The 15,137-nt window shown below is 38.6% G+C and overlaps 1 protein-coding gene across 1 annotated transcript in view; it reads right to left on the bottom strand.

Moving 5' to 3' along the window:
* Window positions 1-538: 538 nt before the first annotated feature.
* Window positions 539-15,137, bottom strand: part of Cals (calsyntenin 1) — a 49,328-nt gene continuing 34,729 nt past the window's right edge. The window contains exons 3-4 of the mRNA XM_033468082.2: window positions 7,368-8,179; window positions 539-6,865 (exon numbers count right to left, since the gene is read on the bottom strand). Coding sequence (XP_033323973.1) covers window positions 5,211-6,865; window positions 7,368-8,179 — 2,467 coding nt within the window. The 3' untranslated portion in view covers window positions 539-5,210. The remainder of the gene's footprint in view (window positions 6,866-7,367; window positions 8,180-15,137) is intronic.

The following is a 15,137-nucleotide window of genomic DNA, read 5'->3' as shown; positions in this document are numbered from 1 at the left end:
AGCAGCCATTGTATTATAATCAATAGCTATCGATTATATGCAGCCCTACGTGAAAGAAGCCCTTCATCAGTAAATGGGAAAGGAATTCACTCCACCACGTAAATGCTATATTATACACAACAAAGGCAACTGTAACGAAAATTTAAAGCTGTAATTAAAAACATGTACGTTACCCACCTTACTGATTTGCACGAACTGATTATCATTTATCTCGATATTCATAAAATGTTTCGACCACAGTAGTATATCAATATTTCAATAAATCAGTTTTTTCATTCAAAGCTTCAAAACTTTAATTTTTTGCTCCGCGTCAAAACGTTAATGATTAATGATAAGCTAAGGCGGCATAAAAAACTGACAGAACTTGATGATTTGAAAGCTACTTTAACCAATTTTCGTACAAATGAACCATTTACTATTGGTATACTGGGGTCATACGTGACCCCAACGTTGCACTTTTTATTTGCGGTCGGATTAGACCTAGACGAAGGTTTCAAACCTAATTGTACCCCCCCGCTGAGTGCAGAAAAACAGTGAATTCGCTTTTTCGAATGTACATCTTTATTAAACAAATACAGTTGACGTCTTAATGTTATTTATAATATGTCGTTATAGATAGTATTTCACTTTCCTAGCCTGTGCAGCGTGTATATGCGGCCGCGTGTTCAGTGTCTTCTGTGTGTATGTCACGTGTATATAGTCTATTGCTAATATTTCTTTTGTCGAACGATTCTTCAGTTGCGGAGTAACAAGGTAATTTGACGTTTCTGTGCGTCCCGTGCAGACGCGCCGAGCAACTCAGTGTGTCACGTTTGCGCCGAAAACGAAGAAGAAACAAAAAATACAGACATCCGTGTCGTAAACACCATCTCCTTAGCTATACCACCTCCACGTTACGACTTCTGAAACGTGCTTAGCGTACTGATAGTATCGTTATTCATATTAATTAAATTCCTTAACTGTACTATATCAATTACTTAATCTTATTAGTTAACACACAATCAATCTGCGATGGGAGGGAATTTAGTCGGCTCGTAATCTGTCGTTTACGGCCTAGCTAGTCGGTAGTTGATTTATTTCATTCATTACAACGTCACCGTAGGATCGGCTTCCTCGTTTCCCACACTTTCCATCTCTTAGAACGTCGAATCAACCCAGACACGTGACTACGCACGCACTTACGCGCGCACATTTCTCAGGCGATTCTCGTTTTCCTTTTTCGTTATCTTATTTCAAAGGAACACGAGATATTTTACGTACCGCGCATTTCTTTACGGATCGGTGGTGAACGTATTCGTGTGTATCATCCTGTCCTGTCGCGCCCCAGGTGCCCTAACAGAGTTCGAAAAATCGAGCCCCTCTCACGGGGACCGGGGGGTTCGCGACCACTTCCGGGTCACGCGCGACCCAACATGATCGCGAACACGCCGTTCCCGCGGTTCGACGCGGCCCGCGCTGTGGTAAAATTCAAAATATGTATTCTGCTGACTATTTAGGCGAACGGTACGTGTAAATGTCGAAGAGTATGTATATTTATATACGTAAACATACATACATACACGGGTACATGTGCATATGTATACGTACGCTAGCTGCCTACAAAATACAATAGTACATTACAAATTCATACCTTCTCTTCTCTGTTTCTTTTCATTTTCTTTTTATATTCATCATTTGCAAACAGCTTAGATATATTTTTATGTATAATATATATTATAATAGTATAATCTAGTTGGATTTGTTCTGCGTAGTTCTTTTCTTTCCCATAATTAATAATTAAGTACATCTTTAGAGCAAATGTGTACACCTAGTTAGGTTGTAGCGGTGTGTCGCTTTCCCTTCTGTTTCTGTTTCTGTTCTGTTCTTCCCTTCCATCCTTCCTTGTTCTCCGTCGTTCCTTCGTTTCTGTTTCACGGATATATCGTCGTTACCAGACGAGAGAGAAGGCTCCTTGACATCTTCCATCCAAACGACTCGTTAGACCGAGCAACAAAAGAACGCTTCCTTCTCGCCGCGCGATCATCGCGCCGCGCCGGTTCCGAGTGTGTCCTCGTCGGGGACGACTTCCGACACAGAATCCACCGCGATTCATGTTCGCCGCGCACAATCTCCGACGCTCTGCTAAGCCACAGCGTTCCTCGTTTTTTTTCTTTTGTGCAGTATTTTTAGATATCATACTTATGCCGTGTAAAAGACTCAAGAAAGGATCTGGCGGTATTGTGCGATCGTGGAGGAATGTATCGAATAGAATCGAAATTTCGCTGTCGGATGAATGCTCACAAGGTTCATTCGGAACGGATTTTCCTGGTCTCTGGCAAATATGTGCGGGCTACTCTCCCGTGAAATGATTGAAACCATTTGTCTTCATTGTATATAGGATCGTTTTCCCGAGTGTTCCACTGTACATAAGTAAAATCTGTGTTGAACGGTCCAGTCGATAGCTCTGTATTTTTTTTTCTTTTCTCTTTTTTCCCGAGGAGTGAACTTAACGCCGCAAAAACCGTGAAGCGAAGAGTATAATAAGATCAAATTAGAGATTCGAGAGTCGTGGTTTTCTTTTTCTGTGTGTCTTACATGGTCTAGTCGCGTGGAAGATAACGAACCAATCGAGATGTGTGCATCGTCTGAATGCATCGGACAACGAAAACAGAGATAATGTCAGCGATATACGTACGTATAGAAGTTTCTTTCGCGCATCATTTTATAGCGAGCGTTCGTATCTTTTCTTTTCTTTCTTTTTTTTCTTCTTTTTTATTTGTTCCGTTTGCCCGTCTGTTTTTGTTCAGCGACAGTATCAAACGCTCGAAGCGCCGTTCGCGTTTCTCTCCTTGAATCCGAGCTTATAAAACGTGTAAAGATAGCGTGCGCACCTGCGTGTTCGAACGCCAGAAGAAACAATGAAATAATCATTCGTCGAAGAGGGGATGAGAAAAATAAGTCGCGATTATGGCAAGTAACATCACGATAGCGTGTAGCTATGTAGGAGCTCTTTACGAAAAGTTTTCAAACTTCCGACAAATCCCTTATAAAAATGATATGATATGCTCGTTGGAAAAATAAATTGTTCATATAGTTTCTATGAATATAGATATTCGTACACAAACTTTCAGTACTAAATATTCGATCGGTCGGTATAACTCTAAATACATAAATACATACACAAGATCCTTTCATTACTTCGTAGCGAGTACAAATGCGCAGTCAATTACGAGATCGTCCATCGAGACTTTGAATTATCCTGCCGGATCCATTGCACGTGTTCGCGGCGTTTTTTCGGTCGTCGAGCGATTTTTTAAGTCCGCGTCGTCTATGAGAGTGAGACGGTGAAATCGAATCGAATCGGACTGTAAATTACCGTCGGCTCGCGAATCGGCCGGTTAATTATCACCGATATCTCTATGCGCTCGTCGCTTAACACCTATGCCATTTCTAACAGTAATGTTTAAAATACAACAACAGTAGAGCAGTTGCTTCCGAGAGCTTACCGGGCGGTACGTCTAACATGCGAGATTACTGATGGGAAATCAGCTTTCGAGTTTCGCTATTAAAATATAGAGTAGAATTCAACAGACTAATTTGCATAAAGGCACGTAAAAATCAGTTTCTCTATGAAAAGAGTGATTGCACAATAATTATTCTCCGAGTCAAAATAACAAACGATACCTCAGAAAAGGTTGATCGCTGCGCATTATTTAGAATAGTCGCGTTTTTTAATACTCCTGTTTCGTCGCGCAGATGGCTGCTCACCACAGAATAATGATCGGACACTGTATGTATATGTAAGTACACGTGTCTCATGCACATACACATGTACTCCATACAGTCTGTATACGCGACGGATTTGGATACAAATCTATATGCATGCGTACACATGTATACAGATATGATATTATACCGTACTTAATGGTGAAGCACTATCATAAGATGCGCGGCAATGTCCTCACTAAGAGCTAAGAGTTCATAGATTGATTAGGAAGGAACATTGTGCAAATTATTACAGGTTTTCACTTACAAAATAAAGATTGTGAAAACTGGGCAGGTATGAATTACCATGGTCTAGGTTCAGCCCGACCCACGCGGTACCGTTCCAGAATGATTTTTTTACATACTTCCCAATTACTCCGTTTCCGTTTTGAATACTAGTCGCGAGAACGTTTCTCCAACACAAGAGAGACACGGTCTGGCCACGAATTAAAAAATATACATTTATGAGATCAAATGTTGACTTTGATATTCATTCAAACGTAAGACAGAACGAGTTCGATTAAAATCAGCATTGCGAAAATTCCAAATACGTTTTATCGGGCCGTCCTGCGCATCAATTAGAATTACAATCAATGATAGCGAATATAGTCGACGTTAGTTAAATTTACCATAGCAAATAGTGGAATAGAATAAACATAGAGTAAATGTCAAAAGAGACAGTTAAGAGTATAAAAAGGTTCCCTTGTCCTGCTACTACTACTAATAATAAAAATAAAAATAATAATATTAATAATAATATTAATAATAATAGTAATAATAATAATAATAATAATAATAGCAGCTGTAATAATATTATTAAAATTAGTAGTAATGAGTGACAAATATAAATTAATTCTTTTCCGTACTTACCGAGAAACACTTCTCGGTAAATGTTAAGTATTTAATTTCTTTTTTTTTCACGTGTTTCTTTCATCTACCAACATCAGCGACATGTCGTAGATACAAAGAGTTTAACTATTCGATAAAGCGTCCCGCACTCTTACAAATTTTGCTGGCTGTTAAGGAGAGTACTAACTAGTTGGTGCATTTACGTTTTATGATGCCAATGTTATGTATGGGGACGGATATTATAATACGATTTTACGCTTCCGCGGTTGCATAAAAATATCGAATCGGTTTATCAAAAATCGAAATATCTTTAAAAGGATAACGTCCACGTTCGAACGTTACCGCGAAAGGTGTATTGGAACGATTCGTGTAATTTATTCGAAGCTCGCTGGTAGGCTAGCGTATGCGTTTTCATATGAATTGCGAAGCGTTGCGAGAGAGGGAGAGTGAGAGAAAGAGAGAGAGATATAGATGGAGATAGAGAGGGGCAGAGAGAAAAGAAATTGAAAAAAATAATGACCATTCGAACGGGAACAATGGAAAGCAATGGTGAGCTAGTACTCCACTTAATCACCACACAAAGAAAGGGGATGGTGAATGCAGAGGAGGGTAGTAATTTAAACATCACGATGATCCCATTCCAATTCATGAGGTGAAGTGTGGCCACGATGCCGGCCGTTGCTCAGTTCGCAATCGTTTTCGCAGTCGGAGCTATCCAGGTCATCGTCTCTGTACGATCCGTCTTCCGAGTCGGAGCTTCCAGAATCATCGACATCCTCGTCTCTCTGATTCTGGTGATGGGAATCGTGTTCCGTGAGCCTCTCCATCGGATTCACGGTGATAGCGAGCGCGGAATCGTCCCAGGCCATCTCGGTTTCGGCAGCCAGTTCATCGCCGGCGGATCGTCGTCGTTTTGCGGCTCCCCTGACCCTGGCGGCGCCGACCACCGCCATCAACAGCAAGAAACAGATACAAGCGGCGACGACGATCGTTACGGCATGACTACCACCAGCACCGAAGCCTCTGGCCCCTTCGCGGAGCACGGTCGTTGCGTATTCCTCCGGCAGGTCCGCGTGATGAGGAGACAACTGTGCGTGTCCAGCGACCGGCTCCATGATTCTAGCGATGGGTGGCTCGTCCGGGGTCGAGTGAGGAACAGCGGTGGTCTTCTCTTTCGGATGAATAACGGCCAGCGTTTGCACGTACTCGTTGCTCGCGAACCGACCGCTCAGCTCGGAGCAAGTTAGCTTGAAGACGCGATCGAGATAGTAAGCCGGCTTGCGGTTCGTGTACATGATTAAGCGGATCAGTTGCTGGTAGTTGTACGGCGTGTCCGCACCCGACAGCACGACGCCGTCTCGGTCGACACGCGCGGTGATAGAATGGAATCTACGCAGAGCGTCGCCAGGCAGACCTAAGCTTTCGTGGTCGGGGTTCAGACTCGGATAAACGCTGACGGCACACGCATCCAACCTAGCCGCGGAACCGGCGGTGACACGAGCGTCCGGGAACACTCGTACCCCTAAACGGAAATCTGCGTACTCCCTAGCTACGTAACCGGTGCCGTTCACGGTGATGCCCGGACGCGGCGGCGGCAAGACAGTAACGTACGATTGAACGGTCGGCACCGGAAGCGGATTGTTCTCGCTACCTTCGCATACAATTGTCGTTTCTAAGCGGAAATTACGGCGGCCTGGGGTCGGGAAGCGTCTAGAGTTCGAGTAACCGATACGCCGGAGAAGCGTTTCGACGTTAGTGCGATTGTCCCCATCGATTCGTACCTCGGTCAGATCGGAATTAGCCAGCAATTGGGTCCCCGGTTGGAGCAGGTCCATGGACGGCACGCGGATACCTTCCTGGCAACGGCGCAGGCAAGACAACACGTCCGGCTTCTCGTTTCGCCCAACCAGAACCGAGAGACCGGCAAGATATCCGCGGAAATGGTGTTTGGTCTTGTTGTCAGAGCCTTGCCAGCAAGCGCCAACGACCAGGGTCGTGTTAACGCCCTTCGCGGGGTGCAACGGCCAGTCGTCGATCACCTCCGGGTTCTTTTCGTCGGTTCGCCATTCTTCTCCGTCGACGTACAGGGTGACATGCGGGAAATCGACCTGGACGGCATAGTGATGCCACTTGTCGTCGCACACTTGGCCAAGCTTCCATCGCCATTCGGCAGGCCGGAAGATGTTCGGGTCACCTTCCGAGAAGTCGCGTCTGAGTAGCAAAATCAGTCTGCAGTTTCTGATGAATAGGGCGTAGTGATGTCTATTCATTTCTGTAATTCGAGACGGTGGTTAGTGGCAAGTAATTGTAGACTGACAAGGAAACCCGACGTTCTTGGAAATTGCGTTTGGGAAAAGAGTATCTAAATCTTGTAATGTGTACTCAGTACTAAAAAAAAAAAATCTTTACAGTTTTCCTCAAAATGGGGTTTTTTGTTCTTGAAGAAAAACAAAGTTAAAACTTTACTCTGCAGTTGAGAAATATAAAAGAGGATTGAGCTTTAAGAAATCCCACCATTTCCATTACATCTTTAACTTTAAATATGTACTTGAATATGTACGACAACATTTCAACTGGGAACTTGCAGCATCACAGGCATACAACTTTCCAGCGGAAATAAATAAAGTAAAATTTAAATTTCGTTTAGAGAAAATCGTCACAGCTTTTCAATCCTGAGCACATGCTACAAGATCTAGATATTCTTTTCCAAAAAGCGTTTTCCAACACCGTCGCTACCTCTTGCGAGACAAGAAGAAAAGAATGTGGAAGCATACTATGATCGTCAGCCGCGCAAAGAATGTGTTCCTTCACGTGAGGATCTTGTCTGGGACGAGGACGGTGTTTCACCCATACGCCGATGGTGAATTTCTGGGCCAGTGTGTGCTCGAGGACGTCGCTGGGCACGATAGCAGCCGAATCGACGCCATCGAACTCGAAGATCTCGTCCGCCTCCCTGCCTTCGTCACGGGACAAAGACGCTGTCCAGGAAGTGGTAGGCCCAGGTGTCGGCAATAAGTCCACGCTATCGCGGGAAGCGCCGCACAGCTTGCGTTGGCTGCGTACGCCGTACGTGTCACGGTCGCAACCTTTCCCTATATGGTCGGTAGCAAGGGTTAATGTAGCTCGGACGTTGCGCAATATACAGGGAGCGTCGCAGAGATCCAGCCTGGCGGAAGGCAGCAACGGTTGAGAACCGACGCCCGCAGCGTAATCTACCCTTTCCGGGATTCCTCTCCAACCGGGCGCGCAGACACGGTTGACCTTAACGGTTACCATGGCCGGAGCGGACTGTTTCATGCCACAGTCGTACGCCACCACGCTCAGGATGTAATTGTGCGAACGTTCGTAATCCAGCGGCTCGGTGTTCCGGATGGCTCCTTCATTGTCGATGATGAATGGCTGATCGGCAGTCAGAATCTCGTATTTGCATACGTCGCCGAACTTAGGGGTGCAGTCTCTGTCAGACGCCTCGACCCGGACCACTTCTTCGTACAAACGACCTTCGTCCACCGTGCTGACATAGGCTGGTTGCAGGAATTGCGGCGCATACTCGTTCACATCGACGACAGTAATGTGCACCGTAGCACTGGAACCAGATTCAAATTATGTATTCTTTGAAGTTCATCCAACGGATCTGGAATCAGAGTTCAGCGTTATTCGTCATTTTCTATATTGTTCAATTGACATTGTACCTAGTATACTTCATGATCTTACCACATGCGGTGGTGTGCATTATTATAAACTGAAAGTAACGTTTACGTTGTTACTGATATCTCGACGAAAACTTGACAAAACATCCTACTTGTATGTTTCTGATTTCTATTATTTCTAACATATAATTATACAAATATAATAGTTTGTTAAGTTTTTCTGTTTTACATTCTTAATAATATTTAAACAAAAACAAAACTATATTTGTACATTTATATTTTCTACTATTTCTAATTTAGAAATATACAAAAGTGATATTGTTTAAATGTCAATAAAAATGTAAAAGTTACTTTGTTTCTATAATTATTCACACCACTGTATTTTTATTTTTATGTCCTAATTTTTAGTAAATTTGGCGGCAGTAATTATTTACTTGTTATTTATGTACGTTGATTATTATTGATGCCTGTTTTGCAAATTCAATTCGCCCGTTTCCAAATTAAATTCATTTATCTGTAATTATGTGTAATTACATTTAAAAATCGAATATTCGATATTTGATTCAAACATCGATTTAACTTATAAAAAGAGGTATGAAACCTGCAAAAGAGTTAATCTGATTTGCAAAATTATGAATATGGCCCATAAAAGGATTAATTTGGAGCGTAAAGAGATAAATGAGACCTATAAAAGGATTAATTTTGGCTGCATAAATCGTATGTATTAAATGTAAATCTGTTTAATAATTTAAGGGCACAGGGGCAGAACGATATAAACCCCCAAGCATGAAAACCGAGATAATTATATCTTTTAAAATGTAATTCTACAAAATTTCTGTGCGTGTAAAGATATCGAAGAATATATTTATTATCAGATAACAGATAAAATAAAATATTGCTTTATCCACTTTGATAAAAATTTCATAGAATCAAAGTATCCTACTTAACAAATTAAAACTGAAAAATTAAATTGTACGACAACATTCTTGAGTTCCATGAATCTTAGCAAAATTAGGAAGATATAATAAATTAGCGTAAAAATTCATTTTTAAATCTGAGACAATAGTTGAGCCATCCATATGTAGGTGACGTTCAATCAAAGTGTTAAAGATAAATCGGAAATAGCCGCTCGAGTATCGACAAGAGAGCTAAATTTGATGCTTCTACGTCAATCTGTATTTTAGAATCAACTGTAATTATTTGGTTTTCGTGACGCTAAAAAAAAACCTGGACGGGTCAAAATAATTTAACTTCAATTTCTTTTACAGTTTTACTGTAATTATAAAAATGTTCGCGTGAGAAATTTTCGTATGGACTTCTTATTTGAGCATTATGAAATGCACAACTCTGGCGTCAAAATTGTCTAATGTTTGAGACTTTTGGATGCGGAAAGGACGTAGCAAACAATGAAAATTAACATTAACAAAAGCGTATTAAAACGTATTTCAAAACTGTGATACCGATTTATTACGTTTTTTGATCTAAATTCATTCTGAAACACAATGATTCGAAAATATTTTGTTCCGATGATTCTCCTTCATAATCGAGAAGATTAGTCGATAAACTTTTTTATACAATAAAAATATACATAATATATAATACATATAATTTAGGCTGCAAATGGATAACGTCAAAGTTTATTTTAATCAATGACACGGCGGAAAATGTTTAAGCGGCGGAGAGAAAGGTGTAATTTTAGCAAGCAGGGATGAATTAGTGTTAGAGAAATTTCTCGTATATTGGGAAGGTCGCATAAGGTTATTTTAAGCTTCTTAAATAATTCAGCCGCGTGCTAAGACTGCAAAAGGTGGGCTGACTTATGTCCTACATGAAAATGAAATTTACATCGTTCTGATTTGCCCAATATGGTTTCAAATCTATATAGCGAACGCTGATCGATAGACTGCGAATCTTTATGCGAAATAAACATTTTCTAATTCAATTTAAGTAACAGGAATTAAGTATAAACGTATCTCTCCGTTTAATAATTTTAACAACAAATTAAAAAGAAGACGTGTTTAAATTTTTCTAATGCGTTTACGCTTCAGTATTTTATCTAGTTATTTTTATCATATAAAATCCGTAGACTGCCGATCAGTTTGCTCGAAATGAAAACTACAGAAAAGGTGCAATATTCTTTTCTCTTCGCTATACGAAATTGCTTCTATCTCTCTGCGAGTTTCTATTCGGGTTTGCATGGACAAAAGAATCTTGCTTCTTCGTCTGCATGTTTCAACCTTTAATACCGGGAGATACTGTTTCTGCTCTTAGAATAATACTGTGATCCCGCAATACACCTGCCGATCATACTTTCCGGAACATTCGATCGACACTCCCTCTTCATTTGTGTCAATAATTTAGTGGGATTGAAAGCAGCGCGAACTATATCACGTTTATCACAAAAAAGCAGTGTACTCGATTGATCTGAACACTTCTTTTTATCCTGATTAAGTCTCTTAGCAACGATAACTTGAAATTACACTTCTGAAATGATTCATTCTTTTTCCCATAATCTAGCTGCAATCTCTGCTCTCAGAGATCATCCATCGTATCATAGAAATTACTTTAATACAGACTATGCAATACATTCTGTTAATAAATTGACATAAAACAAGTATCTACGAAGCATTGATGCAATGATCTGGAAAATAATATCACGAAATAATAGAATTATGTTGACCATAAGTATTATCTCAGAATACAAAGGAACCCTAAACGTAACACACCATTTTCATTAAACACTCGGAATGCTAGAAGCAACTTCACAAAAATACGTTGGTTAAGATTATAAAACTGCTTAAAATCACTCGTAAAAAGAAAGAAAGCGGAAGTCACAGATTCTTTCCGTAAAGCAGAGCAGAGAAAAGATGTCGCACGTAAAAGTGCAGAATATAAACATTTTACGACAGAAAAGTAGATTTTACTTAACAATACACAGCAATAATGGAGATCGAATATAATAATTAATGTTGATAACGAATACAATATTGATAGTATTGCATATCGATAATAAATACAGTACAGATCATATTAATAATAAATATAATATTGAATATTGATAATAAAGAAAAACAATCCCGTTAATTATTAAAACTCAACACTATTTTACGATGGGTGTAGCTAGTCGAGCAGTTAATGCAATGAACACGTTTGGCTATCAGAATTTTAGACGAAATACGATGAACATCGAAAAACGTGCAACTATTAAAACTAACATTACAGATTCAGGAACCGGGATATGTTTCTGCTCGAACAGGGAAATCGGCGCCGAAAGGGAAGCCTTCCGCGTCTCTTAAAAATACAAAAACTGTTTGCAAGCTAACGAACAAAAAGGGCCCCATATGGGAAATGTATCACATGGTCTGACGAGTTGAAATTCGAGCTACGGAACAAAAAGGAAAGAAGCAGAGTGTCGTGTAAATCGCCGAACCGCTCCAGCATCCGAAATATTCAGTGAGCTGTTAAACATGGTGTCGGCTCAGTAACGCTTCGTGGTTGTTTTTCTGTGAAAGGGGTTGTGAATTTAATAAAAGTCGATAGAGCAACGACCGGCAGACGGTGTCCACGACAACGCCTTAAATAACGTGCACAAACTATTTTTAATTGCATACTTAACAAACAGATAAAAAAGTGTGTCTGGCACAAAGATAATATAACATAAAAAGAACGTTTAGGTTCCCGTCGATATAATACTGACAAGACCTCTCTAATGTATCCAGTGTGGTCCAGTAAGTAATAGCAGCGTGATGCGATACTTTTTTTTTATAGAATACTGTTTTTATAGCTGCATAAACAAATGCACAAAAAAGATACATGATCCTATTTAAAAAGGGGAAGATGATCTTGGAATCTCCGAAACACTTCTCCAGCTGCGAGAAAAAAATTCTTATCCCCGTATTATAGACCACCCTATACTGAAATACTTCTGTTCATAAAGTTTCTTCATACCTCCAGAAATAACAGAGACATTCAAGTGCTAACTCTTACTGGTCAACCCTGCATAATGGCATGCACGCTAGTGAGTAGTGACCATAAGTATTTAGACAGCTAGCACATTTGCACAAATAGCACATTAATAGTGTAATAGTGTAATTATAGAATTAATGACTATTCAATAGTTTGTTATTATAATTTTTTAATGTTTCTATCTAAATTTCTCTTCAGCTTGTTTTTAATTGTCATCATTGGACGGTGTATCATTTATATGAAAAGGATGACAACATGAAATAGAAAATAAATACATCAGAATAATATAAGAATTATAAAAAAAACTTAGTGATTATTTAATTTAGTAAACTTAGTATTCATTTAATTAAATTTAATCTAAAGTTATTAAAAAGGAAGCGAACCGATATAAAATAAAGCCGTACAGTTAGCACAGTTTATATGTGTATATCGTGTATTTCAAGGTTACGAATATGAAGTGAAATAATGGAGGCTAAGTGTCTGTAAAAACATAAAGAGAAATATAACATTACGGATAGAAAGAAAATTATTATTTTTATTTTTATCAGTTATCACATTTTGTTTCCAGGAAACACTTGATTCTAACTTTCTGTATCTACTTCATTTCAAACCTGAAAGTGCTCTATTAATTGTTTGTTTATTAATTGTAACATGATGATGCTCAGACTCCTTCAAATGGATGTATTTGTCTGATCTTAATCAGAGAATATTCCATGATTGTCATGTTGTACCACGCGTGTGTTTCATCATACAATAATCTCGGCGATACCATTTATTCATCAACATTGCTTGATTTATTTGATGATAAGATAAAATTCGTAATTTTTTTATACTAATTAAAGACATTTTGTGTTGCTCGTATCTGAAGTATAAGCATGACTTGTAGTATAGTACAAGTTCAAATTAACTCAACAAATGTTGTTTAAATCGTAGATAAATGTTAATATTTTTTTATAAATGTTAAATATAAATGTTAATAAAACAACGGATAACGCTTTACGGCCACGTTAAAACGGATGTTTTAAACTGATCGAGTAATTCACCGAATCTCTAAAGCCGATCGATTTGCAGTAGACATTAACGTTGAAATATCGCCGCATTACGAACAAACAATGACTGTAAGAACCGTTCAAGAACGTTTAAACCGATTTCGCTAAATAAGTACAGCAGTACAAAAGAATCCTCTCGTACCTGAAAAGAATCGATCGACGTGCTGCGCACACGTACCTTTAACAAACGGAGGAACAATGATTCGAAATTATGTCCACGGATGAAAGGAAGTTTATCTGATCTCGATCCGATAAATGCTACGTGAGGCGCCGAGCTGACACAAAAGATATAATGAACATTCTATAAGGCTATCATTCAAGGTCGCACGTTCAGTTTGCGGATGTATGAACGTGAATTGCATTGATGCGGTATTTCTTTGCAGGCGTTTAGAATTACTTTATATGTATATTTAGACGTTCCAAGTAGACTACGGTTTTTGCGCATTTATGGCAAAAAATGAGTAAGAAAAAACTTAAAGCAGCAGCCAGAGATTGAAGGAATGTAATAAGAGAATTATTAATGAATTATTCTAAACTTACTAAAACCATTGAAAGATAAATGTAATTTTTACCTGTTTAGGTTTCGTTGCCATTCATTAAGAACATTTTCATTTTGCATAGAGAATTTGTTAAAAACTGGATGCATGAACGAATGTACCGGACAGTCGACCCAAGGCATAAGAGTCAAGCACTTTTGGTAGAAATAATTGAATTACAATAATTGTTTTTAATTGATAGTCATATGTTGATAACTAGACTGAAGATCTTGAAGTACGCAAATTCTTATTTCCATGAACTCTTTAATAAGGAATAGATTTCCTAAGCGAAATATTCCTTCTAGCGAAAGTAATAATACGATGAATTTTTACTAATATGCTTTTTTACTTGCATTTCAAACATTCGTATGTTCCATAAATGGAAAGATAGCGGTGTGTCGGTAATAAAATACAAAGGTAAAAGCCGAAAGGTATCACGGATTTATTCAATACTATCAGAGAAACATGGGAATTCAATCAGTTAATTCCATTTCACGATGTGGTATCGTAATTATTAAAAAAGAAGCAGCTGCGAAATACTATTTCCAAGCTTTTCAAAATGTTTGAAGATGTAATTTAATATAAATGTATATTAAAAAATCTTGCTCGATACTTGTAAATTAGTGATTTTCGTCTTATACAAGTTTTCGAGTTTTAACTCGAGGTCCGAGTTATCGAGATTCGACTCTATAGTTCAGTTTTAGGTTTTAACTGAAGAGAGTGAGAAAGAGAGAATGAAAGAAAACGCTGTGTGAGATAAGGCAAATACGTATAAAGGTATTGTAAAGCTCAAATCGTAGTCCAAATTTTATGACTACAGATGATATTAATAATATTAAAAATAAAAGATTGGTTGTATTATTCGTGGGTATAATATAAACAAGTAATCTATTTTAAGTGGAATATAAAGTAGGATAAAAGATTAAAAATGCCTGTGTCCATAAGGAAATATGTGACTCCCACTGTAATAATAAACTATACGGATCTTTATATCTATTATATTATCTTTATATCTTTTAAAATTGTTTAAGTAATTGTAAAAAACATAAGTTGGATAATATAATATCTTTCTTCTCGTAATAATGATAATAAGTTGAAAATAATAGAACAATATCCTTAAATACTTCCAATGTCCTTACAGTTTCATATTTGACCTATTAATTTTCCTCACAAATGCACAAAATCTGCTGTTGAATAATAAGAAATGAAGTTCGTATAAAGAGTCGAAGAATTTAGTACGATTTATAAATTTTCTCCTTTTTCTCTGTGCAGATGTTCGAGAACAATGGGTTTATTATTTTACAGAGATATAATAGTGGAACGTAAAAGTATGTGCGAATATT

The sequence above is a fragment of the Megalopta genalis genome, chromosome 12 (assembly GCF_051020955.1).
Source record: "Megalopta genalis isolate 19385.01 chromosome 12, iyMegGena1_principal, whole genome shotgun sequence".
In the NCBI taxonomy this organism is placed as follows: Eukaryota; Metazoa; Arthropoda; class Insecta; order Hymenoptera; family Halictidae; genus Megalopta; species Megalopta genalis.
Note: the sequence above shows the minus strand (reverse complement) of the source record. Positions and strands in the feature narration are given on the sequence as shown.